Source organism: Sciurus carolinensis, chromosome 17, assembly GCF_902686445.1.
Source record: "Sciurus carolinensis chromosome 17, mSciCar1.2, whole genome shotgun sequence".
In the NCBI taxonomy this organism is placed as follows: domain Eukaryota; kingdom Metazoa; phylum Chordata; class Mammalia; order Rodentia; family Sciuridae; genus Sciurus; species Sciurus carolinensis.
In genome coordinates, this window is record NC_062229.1 from 15,971,507 (window position 1) to 15,984,782 (window position 13,276).

Below are 13,276 nucleotides of genomic sequence, written 5' to 3' on the forward strand. Positions count from 1 at the left end.
TTGGGGATGTGACTCAGTGGTTAAGCGCCCCTGGGTTTAGACCCCAGTACCAAAAAATAAAAAAAAGACATGATATATTTTTACTTACTCTAGCCATTATTTTGTCGAACTGATTCCTCTCACTGAATTGACTTTGTGTACCATGTGACCAGAGTCTCCCAAGCCAGCCCCTGGTAACCACTGTGCTACTGTGTGTGTGTGTGTGTGTGTGTGTGTGTGTGTGTGTGTGTGTTGCACTGGACAGTTCTCTTCAGCTGCGGGGCTTCTCATGTGTCATCCTGTTCCTTTGGGAGTCAGGTCTGGTGCTGAGAGTGTCAAGGACTGGCGGCTTCCCTGGTGATGGAGGGAGCTGGGTTCTCCGTCCCAGCGGAGACCAGGCAGGTGTGTGCTCCAGGCAGGTGTGTGCACCAGGCAGGTGTGTGTTACCAGATGCCTCTCCTTGCCCAATTCCTCACTTCCTCCTAGGTTTAGGAATAAGGATCTTCTTGAGGTTCCTGGGGGCCAGAGAGAAACTACACACACACACATAAGCGCACGTGCGCGCGTGCATACACACGGGTATGTACTTTCCTCTAGGACCTCTGTGGCCAGATGCTTCCAGAATGGACTGTTTGACCCTCACCCCAGAACACTCTTCACCCTAACTCAAGACTCTGCCCCTGATGCAAGGAGCAAACATTTCGATCCCAAATCTCCCTTTGTGGTTTCTCCCAGAGACACCAAGCCCCCTCCTATTGAGCTGCTCTGGGTCCCAGCAGATTTTTGGTTCAGAGGCAGCTAGACTAGGCTAGGGAGCGCAGGGAGACGGACTCCTGCAAGCTGGCCATGTCCCAGAATCTCTCGTTTCTCTTTCTTTAACCTGCAGCCTATTTCTCTTTCTTTTCAATGGACACTCAGCCAGGAGTCATTGGTTGGTTTCTAAAGGGCTGTACACCCATCTCTTCACCCGAAGCTCTCCATATCCACCAGCTCTGCACCCATGGATCCAATCAAATGCTGATAAAAAACATTCAGAAAACAATGGCCTCCACACTGAACATGTGCAGACTTCTTAATGTTACCATCATTCCCTTAACAACACAGGGTAAAAACCCTTTATCTAGAATTTGTATTGTATTAGGTATCATAAATAATCTAGAGATGGTTTCAAGTCATGGGTTCTACACAAACACAATGCCATCTGACATAAGGAACTTGGGCCTCTGCAGATTTTGGTGTCCACGGGGTGTGTTGGGACCAGCCCCCTGTGGATACCGAGGTATGACTCACCACCATAAGCTAGGCATGCAGCTATGTGTGTACGTCGTGTGTCCTGAAGAGTCTAGAATGTTCATCTTGCCCTTTACAGAAAAAGCCAACAGGCCTCTCTTCAGCATATTTCAGTGCCACCAGGACAGGGATGTGGGAGAAGTGAAAGAGTCTGGAGAGAAGGGATGTAATCAGTGGAGGAAGGTCTTCAAAGAGGCAGGAGGGAGCAGGGAAGACCAAAGCATGGAGGATGGGGTCAGTCTTTGAGAACTGTGGCAGAAGGAGCGGGAGACAGTGAGCGTTGAAGGAGGGGAGGTGAGGATGGGCCAGGATGGGATTGTATTCCTACAGGGTGTCAGGAAGGTGACGAAACTCCCATCACGATCCTTGATCGCCTCTGCAGGAGGAGATGTCATGTGACTTATCCTGGACACAAAAAGAGGCGAAGCCAGTAAGAAGGTGCTCGTTTATGAGAAGCATTGGGAGGAGCTGATGGTTTAAGGGGCTAAATGAATTTAAAGAGCAAGTTAAGAACCTGACAAAAGGCATCCTCATTTGCAAAAAGTCAAGGAAGAATTTGCACCAGCCCTGTTGTGGGTACCCGGGGGCAGGCATTGGCTGAACACACTGTAAGCAGGAGAAATCCAGTTCAACGCACATTTATTGAAAGCTTAGGATCACACAGAGCTCATGCTTCAGGAAGTACAGGTTAAATATTTCCTGTTCCACATGACATGCAAGGAGTTCCCACGTTCAGCTTCATTCCTTACTGTATCCCATTTCATTCTTGCGATGCCAACAAGATCCGTGGGCATGAACTTTCATGTGAAGCTACATGTTCCAGTTTTAGTATTATCTCTTCACTTGTTCTGGAAAAAAAAAAAAGTCCCCCGCAGAAGATTTTTAGATTAATGATGGATTAAGGATGACAAATCGAACATGGAGAAAGAGCAGGAGTGAGTTAAAGTCAGCTCCAGCCACCAGGCAGGGATGGAATGACCTAGAATTTTAGAATCCGAGGGCAGGTGTGGCATTCTCTAGCCTAGAGTGGGAGGATTTCTCAAAAATCCAGGATGAAGAATTCTTCTTTTTGACACATTTTCAGACATGGTATCTTCTATGATTTGAATGTGGATGTTGGAAACTTACTTCCCAAAGACATATGCTAAAGGTATTTGGAGGTGAGACATTTGGGAGGTGAATGGCTCATGAGGACTCTGCTCTCATCAATGGATTAATCTATTCATGCATTAATGGATTATTGGACTTTGGGTTATTGAGAGAGTGGCTTTGCTATAAAAGTGAGCACTCTGGGTACACTTGTTCTGTGTCTCCATGTAATGCCTTGCACCTCCATGGGACTCTGCAGAGAGTCCCCACCAGCAAGAAGACTCTCACCAAAGGTAGCTCCTTGACTTTGGACTTTCTGGCTTCTGGAACTATAAGAAATAACCTTCTTTTCTTTATAAAGTACCCAGTATCAGTAATTTTGTTATAGCAACAGAAAACAGACTAAGACAGTATGCCACTCCAGAATTTCAATTTCCTGGAAATTTTTTGCCTATGAAGAAAAGTTATACTCTAAGCTCCATGAAGGTAGGAAGTGTACTGTTTTGTTACTTTTTGTATTTCCTTTCTGTCATGACCATTTTATCCCTCTAGGAAGGTCCCATAATTCCCAGCAACCTCTATAGGTATGTAGAGCATCTGGCTGGTGGCAGCCCCCTCTCCTGGGGCCCTTTTAATGGTCCACCAACTCCCCCGGGCTCACATCCACCTTTCTACGGGATAGTTTGTGTTTTGAGGGATGCCGATCACTCTTCTATGTCTGTACATGTAAATGTCCCCAGTGGGATACTATCTGAATGGTAGTATTGCTACCACTCAGCAATACACATGTTTAACCCCTACTTCTTTGAATGACAAGAATAGATTCAAAAGTCAGCTGCAGTGCTGTTAGTGAACAGGGAAGTCACTGAACAACGATACAGTGGGAATGAGCTCAAGCTAGTTGTGTGGCTTGGATCTTCAGTGTCCTCCAAAAGTCTGTGTGTTGAAGGCTTGGTCCCTGTCACTGGAGGTGGTGGAAATCTTAGGAGGTGGGGTCACTGTGGGCAGACCCTGGAAGTGGGTATGGGGACACCAGCTCCTTTCTCTTTTTCTTTGCTTCTCAGCTGCCATGAGGTGAGCTAATTTGCTCCACCATGTATTTCCCACCATGATGTTTTGCCTTGCTACACGTCCAAAGTGATGGGGCCAAATGACTATGGATTGAAACCTCTGAAGCCATCAAATAAAACTCTCATCCTTGTAAGCTGCTTATCTCAGGTATTTTGTCACAGTCACAGAAAGCTGATTAGACAGAGCTCTTCCTTATAATCTCTAGCAAAGGGATCTTGTGTTAAGACATGGAGAGGAAGTTTGGGATGTCAGGGGTGGCAAAACATTAGGATAAGTCACGGGTTCTCTTACCTCACTCGCTGAGTTTTAAATCAGGGCCAATCTTGCTGGAAAGTGTATGTATCTCAGACTTAGACTTTGATTTTGTGACATCACTAAACCACTTTCGGTACTGGTTCCGGACCTGGGACATCAAAGGAAATACCAGGATGGTTTTTGTTAACGTTACCAAAGAGGAGAAAAGTTAGTGAATCAGTAAGAAGATAGAGATTCATTTCATAATATGCGGCAAATCCATGTGATGGATTGTTATTCAGCCTTTAAAAGAAGGAAATTTGTACACACGCCACACATGGATGAACCTTGAAGACACTGTGCCAAGTGAATTATGCCAGACACGGAAGAACACAGATTCCACTTACATAAAGTACCTTGAATAGTCAAATTACTCAAAACAGAAAGTAGACCAGTGGTTGCCAGGACCTTGGCAGGAGGGACCAGGCAGTTACTGTCTGATGGGTACCAAGTTTCAGTTGTCATGATGGAGTTCTGGAGGTAGTGGCAATGGTTGCATGACATTATGAATATAATGACTTTGAACCATGCACTTAAAGATTATTCAGATGGAAACACTGGACATGGTGGTGCCCACCTGTAGTCCCAGCTACTCAGGAGACTGGGGCAGGAAGATCACTTGAACCCAGGAATTTGAGGTCAGTCTGGGAAACAAAGTGAGACCCCATTTCAAAACATTTATTTAAGTGATAATTCTATGTTGTACGTATTTTACTACAATAAAACAATTTCATAGGACGTAATACATCTTTCTTATTTGGGTTACCCCGGGAATAGAACTTGGAACAACAGTTTAAGTGTAAGGAGTTTATTTTGAGGGGTGGTTCCAAGGATGCAGGATCCAGGAAGTTTCCACTGTGAGCAACTGGGGCTCAGCTCCCTGGGCAGCCCCAGGAGACCCTCTATGGCCTAATCCAGAGCCATCACACTGAGGTGAGGGGGCTGGGGTGTTTGTCCACCAACTCCCTCGGTCACTGGCCGAGGGCTGCTCTCAAGCGCCAGTGCTGTCTGGCACCACCACCTTGCCCCCCGCGTGGGTCACGTGCATCCCATGGTCAGCAAGAAGCCCACTGGCATGAAGCCATAGGTATTGTAACAGGAAACCTCAGGCATGTGGTGAGAGCACCAAAGGACTGTGGGAGGGCCACGGACAGCATCTGCTCTGCCAGGGCTTCCCAACCCGGGCACCTTTGAGACCTAGAGTTGGATGGTGCTCAGTGGTGGGGACTGTCCTGTGCACTGGAGGGTGTGGACAGCATCCCTGGCCTCCACCCGCTAGATGTCCATAGCAACCCACTCCTAGTTGTGACAACCGAACATGTCTCCAGATATCCCTAACCATCCCTTTTAATAGGTCGTAACCTGCCTACCCACACTCAAGTGAATGCAAAAAATAGCATAAGAAGTGAACGTTTATGTGATCATAGAAATTAAACGGAGTCCTCTGGAGACATGCTTTGAAACTTGCTTTTTTCACTGATGTATTTTGAATGTCCTTCCAGTCGCAAAATATGCTTATGCCTGCACAAATACTCACACGTGGCTGTTCCAAGCCTCGCGCTCATCCTGTGCTCCCCAGGGAGTGCCTGGTCTCTGGCAAGCTCAGTTTCTTTATCCCCGAGGAGCTATTTTTCCTTTCCAAGTTTGATTCTTAGGCACATGGGCACAGTGTGAGGAAGTGGGAGGGGAGAGGGATAGAGGGAGGATCTTCCTTTTTTGGACAAAAACTCTGGAATTTGGTGTTAATACTTAATTCCATAAAATAGAGTGTTCCTTGGTTTACATCCGAAGGACTTAAAATCAGCATACTACAGTGATGCAGCTATGTCAATGTTCATAGTTGCTCAATTCACAATAGCTAGATTGTGGAACCAACTGAGATGCCCTTCAATTGATGAGTGGATGAAGAAACTGTGGTATATATACACAATGGAATATTACTCAGCTACAAATAAGAATAAAATTATGGCATTTGTTGGTAAATGGATGGAGTTGGAGAATATCATGCTAAGTGAAGAAGGTCAAGCTCAAAAAAACCAAAGGTCGAATGTTTTCTCTGATAAGTAGATGATGATACATAATGAGGAGCGGGTGGCAGGGTGGGGGAAGAGAAGAATGGAGGAACTTAGGATGGTGTAGAGGAAAATGGGGCAGGAGTGGGTGGGGGAAGGAGAGATAGTAGACTGAGACAGACAGTATTACCCTATGTATATATATGATTACATGAATGGTGTGAATCTACATCATGCACAACCCTAGAAATGAAAAGTTGTACCCCATTTGTGAACAATGAATCAAAATGCAATCTGTAAAAATAAAAATTAAAAGAAATAAAATAAAGTGAGTGTTCCATGTAGAACTTACAGGTAAGTATGTCAATGTGGCGACCATACCATGTATTTTTTCTCCAGCTTTCTCACTTGTAATAGTCAGCTAGTGCTACATAACAACTAATTTCAAAAAAAACTTGATACAGCAAGTGGTTTAAACACAAATATTCACTCTTCTCACTCTTAGGTCTGCAGGTCTGTGGGGTTCGGCTGATCTTGCCTGGGGTCAGCGTGGCCTGGTTAAATTGGTTGAAGAATTTATAAGTGGTATGGGAGCTTGCTTTATTCACTCCTGGTTAGAAGTAGGACACCCTGTCTTAGCCTCAGGGTGGGCAAAGTGTCCCTTCCCCATTAGCTTTGGGCCTGGCCACCTGACTTGCTTTGTCCAGTGGAGCATCAGTGGAGGTGAAGTGAGCAGAATCACAGGCTTACAATGGCCCTGTGGGGTAGCCCTGGCCTCTTTGTGACTTTGCCATTGTTAGGAGAAAAGCATGCTGGAGAACTGCTCCCGATTCTGCCTAAGTCTCAGGATGAGTTCAAGGAGTAGATGTGAATCTGATCTGCACCCTGGAACCAAGCCCTGCAGAGCCCCGCTGAGGTCACTGAACCCCAACCTTACCTGCCGACCTGAGGGTGAGAGGTAAATATTTGTGTTCATGCCACAGATTTTTGACGTTACCTGTTACGAGCATCAGCTGACTTGTGGTGGGAAAGCTGGAGGAAAACCTACCTCCTCGATACAGCAATGATCTGCTTTCTGAAAGCCAGTCATAAGTCAGGGGGTCTTGTAATCAGTGACATTCTTCTTTTGTTATTAGCTTTCTTGAGATAAAATTCACATATCACACGACTCGTACATTCGAACTGTACAACCCAGTGGCTTTTCCTAAGTCCGTGGGGTCCTGTAGCCCTCACCTGACACATACTTAGGATGCTTTCATCACCCAAGAAACACTCCAGAGCCATTGTACATTCCTGATTCCTCCTCCACCCCACCCGTCCTCTCCCCAGTCAATGTTTACCTTCAAAAACATTTTAAAGTAGATAAATTACAGGGTCTGTTCACATACTGACGACAAACTCATGAAAATTTAGAGACATGGAACTTAAATGCTCACCGAACTACACGTCTCCAAAGTTTTCACCAGTTTCAAACAACAGAGGAAGGGGTCAGCGTTTACCTGTTGGCTGAGGAGACAGTAGACCAGGAAGATGAAGACGCCCTGAAGGCTGTTGACGATGGTGAAGAGGTAGGCCATGACCCGGCTGGCGGGACCCACCTGGAGGACCCCCAGACACCACGTGCAGCCCAGGATGAAGAGCTGAGCTGTTGCTTTGAGAGTCAGCATCCTGAGAGGGGTCAGAGACGGTGATGTCCAAAAGCTTGTAATGGACATGGACACCCTTTCAGGGTAGTTGTTAGTCGTGAGGACTCAGGTGAGACCACCAGCATTTAAATTCAATCCAGCACTTGCTAACTGTGTGACCTTGGACAAGTGACTTCATCTTTTCATAACTCAGTTCCTGCATCTTCATAATAGAGATGTTCCCGACTTACCATGGGGTTGCCTCCCATAGACTCATGGGAAGTGGAAAATATCACTTAGTCAAAAAGGCACTTAGTGGGGCTGGGGAGATAGCTCAGTCGGTAAAGTGCTTGCCTTGTAAGCACAAGGCCCTGGGTTCGATCCCCAGCACCCCCCAAGAAAAAAAAAAAGGCACTTAGTGGGTTGGGGTTGTGGCTCAGTGGTGAAGCGCTTGCCTAGCACGTGTGAGGTACTGGGTTCCATCCTCAGCACCACATACAAATACATAAATAAAGATATATCAACAACTAAAAAAAAAATTAAAAAGAAAAAAAAAAATGCACGTAGTGGCCTTAAGCTATGGAACCTCTGTAGGCATCTTATGTCATGTGGCAGAAACTGCCTGTTTTTTCTTTCTCCTCTTTTTCTGTTCAGAGTTAGATGTCTTCTCTCTTTGAGTTTTATCAGGCACATGGCTGACAATTAGACTACATTTCCCAGCCTTCCTTGTAGTTGGGTATCACTGTGTGACAAGATCAGCCAATGGGACGGCTTCTACATCACCCAGAGGATGGTGGAGTAGCAAATCAGACAGAGCCTGAGCGCCTGGGTCACTCTGTGGAGCACAGCTTCTCCGCCAGCCCTGGACTGCGGGAGTGATCAACTCCTTTCCCACTCTTCTTTGGGAGGGTGGAGGGGGAGGGTCTTTCTCACCGTGTGGCTCAGCCCCTACTCTAGCTAATAGGAGTCCTCTTGACCGTGGCAGTGGATGGGTGCAGTGGCCCTGCTGGCCCGGGAGTTGTGGACTGCCCCTGGGGGTGGGTGTGCAGGAGGGCCCGGCGGGGGTTGCCTAGAGGAAAAGGCAGCAGGAAGCACCACTGTCACTCCTACCTTGTGTTCTGGATGGTCGACACCTCTCTGTTGAGGGAGGACAGTTTCTTCTTCAGAAGCCACAGGACAGAAACAAAAAACACTAAATTCACCTGCAGGAACAACACAGAGTACAAGTTAAAATCATCTATGGCGTCCACTTCAAAGACTCACGGTTTTACCACCGGCGCATAGGATCCAACTGGCAGCAGATGGAAAAATCAAACCACACGATTGAGAAAATGCACTTCTGGTGGCTCCTCTTCAGTCGGGAACACTGGGGACCCATACTCACCAGGATGATGGCGCAGACTGGGCCGAGGAACCCCCAGATGAATCCCTGGTCCAGGCGGAGCCAGCAACTGGGACAGTGGAAAGAGGGACACAGAGAGATCAGAGCAAGCATAGATGTGGTCACGAAGTGACACTTTCCATATCATGGGGCATTCCCGCCCATCCCTGAAAGCTACCTGAAGACACTGGTGGCTTTGTGGCTTACTACCGTGCATTTTACTACTGTCCCGTTAAGCATTTTAGTAACAGTCCTGTTGCGATTTCACAGGATTGTGAAGTTGGGAGAGCTGTCACCTTCATTTCCTAGAGGGCTAAGTCCTGAGGACTGGAGGTCCCAGATTATGCGAGGGATAGAGTGGAGAGTTAACCACAAAACCCTCTCCTTCCAGAGCCTTCTGAGCTCTTGCCACCATCTTCAACCGTCTCACTGGAAACTAGGCTGAGGCTATTACACAGCAGAACGTGGAGCACGGTGGGTACCGTAGTCCAATCATCGCTCTGGACACTGCCTCCGAAGGGCCATCCTGGGAGGTGGCCAGGGGCACAGGGCGAGGGTGGTGCTCACCGAGCAGGTGTCCCGTAAAGGTGAGGCCTGGATGCCGCAGAGACGGCCACGATCACGGCGGGAACCCCGTAGCCCACCGGGAACCGGAGCCACTTCATGAGCTTGTTCACGCTGGCGTAGTTGACCACCGCCAGGTTCCGCGCCGTGAGGAAGAGGAACAGCCCCTCCAGCAGCATCCAGGTGAAGGAGGCCAGGTAGAGGTAGTGCAAGGCGCCCGCGACCACGGCGCACAGCACCTGGGGAGAGACCCCGGGGCGCCAGCTGGAGTGCGGCCGGGGCCTCTGCACGCGGGCTTGGGATTCAGAACACCTGACTTCAGACCAGGGGCATTAACCTAAGGGTGGTCATGGCCGAGGCCAGCGCTGGCCACCTTGACAGTGACCCCTGCAGCCCGACCCAAGACCCAAGGGTTGCAGGATAGCCACTGGACACAAGGTACTTGGCAGTAAGTTCTAGAACTGGTTGCCCCTGTACAGTTGGCCCTTTAGACGGTCCTCTGAGACCACCACCCTACGCTCTACGTCCAGTGCGTAGAGGTCCCACGCTTGTCATTTTACTGGTTTGTGGTAAGAACACTAAAAATTCACTCTTTGCAATTTTTAAGACTATCATACACTGTTAAAGTCACCATGTGTACAATAGGTCTCCTGAACTCATTCCTCTGATCTAACCAAGAATTTGTATCATTTGACCCAAGTTACTCTAATTAATAATAATGTATCTTCTCTCTCCTCCACTCCCCTCCCCTCACTGGGGGTTGAAGCCAGGGTTTTGCATACACCAAGCCTGCTGCTCTACTGCCGAGTGACACCCCCAGAACCTTGCAGGTTTCAACTTGCTAAAACAGATTTTTTAGTGTTAAGAGATAAATGTTAATTAGCCTGAATTGATCATTGTACAATGTAGACATGTATTGAAACATCACATTGTACCCCATAAGTGTCTATGATTATTATTTGTTAAATAAAAACAAAATCTGGAAAAAATTGCCATTTTGGCATAGGATTATTTTGAGCCAAAGGCAAGGAGACATAAAATAGCAGATAAAAACAAAACAAAACAACAACAACCAATAAACAACAAAAAAGAGCTCTCTTTCTCATTATCTGCTGAAAAATAAGACATAAATGTATATACTTATTATGTGATAAGAACATTAAATAATCTAATATATAATATATAATAAATTATAATATATATGTATAGTGTTATATATATATATGTATATATATATATATATATATATATATATATATTTTTTTTTTTTTTTATAACAGGGATTGAACCCAGGGACCCTTAACCACTGAGCTACATCCCCCAGCCTTTTTCATATTTTATTTTGAGACAGGGTCTCGCTAAATTGCTGAGGCTGTCTTTGAATTTGCAATCCTCTTGCCTCAGCCTCCTGAGTTGCTGGGATTACTGGCGTGAGCCACAGCACTGGGCCTTCAGTGATTTTTTTAAGAGAACATGATACAGTGTTACTAGCACTAGTGACTGTTGCTCAATAGATCTCCTGAACTTACTCCTAAATGACATTTTGTATCTTTGACCAACATCTCTCCAGCACCCCATTCCCCTCCTCCAGCCTCTGGTGACCGCCATTCCGCTCTACATAAATGAGATCACAAAGCCTTTGCCTGGCTTATTTCATAGCATAACACCTTCCAGTTTCACCCACGTTGCCACAAATGACAGAATTTCTTTCTTTTTTTCCTTTTGAAAAAAGACTGAATCATATGCCAGGACATAAATGCACAGGGGTGTCCTCCTCTCCTCTCTACCAGGAGGGTCAACAGTTGATCACTGAGGACAACTTCAGATCCTCATCAGCCTGGGGCAGGAACCAGAGGAATCTACAAGACTGACTTTCCCAAGGCGCCTTTATCCACCGTTCATTTCCTGTATGTGTGCCTTCCCACAAGTTACTACCCCTAGGGACTCTAAATTTCTCTTCCTTTGTCTTGTTCTCTGAAACCTGACTGTTTTGAGGATGCTGTGTAGAGCAGAGTGAGAAGTACTCAGCCCCTTGCTCTCTCCTTGGTAGTGAAATATCCATGGTAGTAAACTTCCGGCTGCTTCTCTTGCTCATCTTTGTCATGGGAGGCCCAGCTGAGATCTCAGAGGGTAGAGGGAAAATCGTTTTTCTCACCTACAGACCAGTGCGGCCATCTCCGTGGGCTCAGCAGCCCCTGGGGCGGGCGGGGTGGGGACACCTAGGTACCTTGGGCTGGGTCCTGTCGATGGCGGTGAGGAAGAGCAGGTGGGCCAGGAGGAGGCAGAGGGAGAGCTGCAGGTGCAGGGAGGTGCTGGTGTTCTGGATGGCTCTGCACAGGAGGAAGGTGAGCGCCGCCAGGACCAGGCACAGCAGGGAGACGGCCAGTCCCCACGCAGGTGACGATATGCAGCACAGGGTCGTCCTCCTGGTCAGAGGAAGGAGCCTTCATAGCTGCTGCCGTGCTCTGGGGTTCTGGTCCCCCCCCATCCCTGGACCAGGGCATGATGTCTGCCGGCAGGTGGGAAGCCTCCTCCAGACAGCCCTTTTCTGCTCTCTGCTTTACTGAGGCCTGCCTAAGGTGCAGAGCCGGACTGTTTATCAGTGACATTGGCAGCATTTGGACACATGCCTACGAAGGGTGGCTGAACATACCACCCCAAGCATATCACTTTGGCAAAAGCATTATTTTGAGCTAAAAGCACTACCTTCCCCCAGCATCCCCCCCGAAAAAAACCCAACAAATCCCCCCAAACCAGAAGGTGCAACAAAAACCACTCTGACTTCCTCTTTTTCTTCCTGAAAAGGAAGAGACAAAACCTCCATATGGAAGATGCTTTCCCTATATCAGGGTGAAAAAGTGACATTCTTATCACCAGAGAAGTTGAAGCAGAGAAAATTCTGCAGAGCAAGCCTGCTTGGCTTCTTCCTGGTCTTCTCCATCTAGTTGACCCACCGCCCTCGTTCAAGCTCCTGTGCTTTGTCAGACATTTAGAACTCACTGCTGTTCATCCAATTCAATAGGCAGGGTCCAACTTATGATGGTTTGACAGAGTTTCTTGATTTTATTATGGTGCAAAAAAGTGCTATGCATTCAATAGAGAGTTATGCTGAGTTTTGTGATTTTCCTGGGCTAATGATATGATGTAATATTCTCTTGTGATACTGGACAGCAGCAGGGAGTGCAACTTCCAGGCAGCCCCTGTGACCACAAGAGGAAATAGCCAATGCTCTGTAGGGTGCTGTGCTGTCAAGGTGGGATGTTCACTAGGGGAAGTGGATTCAGTGCATTTTTGACTTCATGTTATTTTCAGTTTAGGATGCTTTTTTGGGTTTTTGAGTCTCTCTTTCCTTATGAGAGCTTTCATGGCTTGTGATATTTTGTAATTATTATCATTACTTTGACAAAACTTGTGTACATTTATGGTGTACAACATGACCTTTTGAAATATGTATGCATTGTGGAATGGCTAAATTGAACTAATTAGCATATGCATGAGCTCATATACTTGCCTGTTTTGCTTTTATTGGTGCATTAGAATTGTACATAATAGTTGGGTCCATTTTGACATAATGCATGGAATTTAATGTACTCCGTTTCAGATCCATTGCCCCCCTTCTCCTCCTGAACCCCCTCCCCCATTTCCCTTCTACTCTTCTGGTCTATCTTACACTCATTTATGTATTTTTAATAAAAATATTTTTAGTAGTAGATGGACAATACCTTTATTTCATTTATTTATTTTTAGGTGGTGATGAGGATTAACCCTGGTGCCTCACACGTGCTAGGCAAGTGCTTTGCCACTGAGCCCCAGCCCAGCCCTCCTTTAAGTGTTTTTAGTTGGTGCTTTATAGATACATAAAGGTGGAATTCACTATGGTGCCTGTATATATGCACAAAGCATAGTTTTGTCAAATTCACCAGAGAAGTTGAATCTGAGAAGTTGAAGCACGTGTCCAGCATTTCCTACCT

General features: G+C 46.6%; 1 protein-coding gene across 1 annotated transcript in view; it reads right to left on the reverse strand.

The window, feature by feature from the left end:
- Positions 1 to 1,654: 1,654 nt before the first annotated feature.
- Positions 1,655 to 13,276, reverse strand: part of Adgre3 (adhesion G protein-coupled receptor E3) — a 34,747-nt gene continuing 23,125 nt past the window's right edge. The window contains 8 exon segments of the mRNA XM_047531161.1: positions 1,655 to 2,117; positions 3,721 to 3,832; positions 7,235 to 7,403; positions 8,471 to 8,562; positions 8,745 to 8,811; positions 9,309 to 9,544; positions 11,533 to 11,694; positions 11,696 to 11,731. Coding sequence (XP_047387117.1) covers positions 3,722 to 3,832; positions 7,235 to 7,403; positions 8,471 to 8,562; positions 8,745 to 8,811; positions 9,309 to 9,544; positions 11,533 to 11,694; positions 11,696 to 11,731 — 873 coding nt within the window. The 3' untranslated portion in view covers positions 1,655 to 2,117; position 3,721.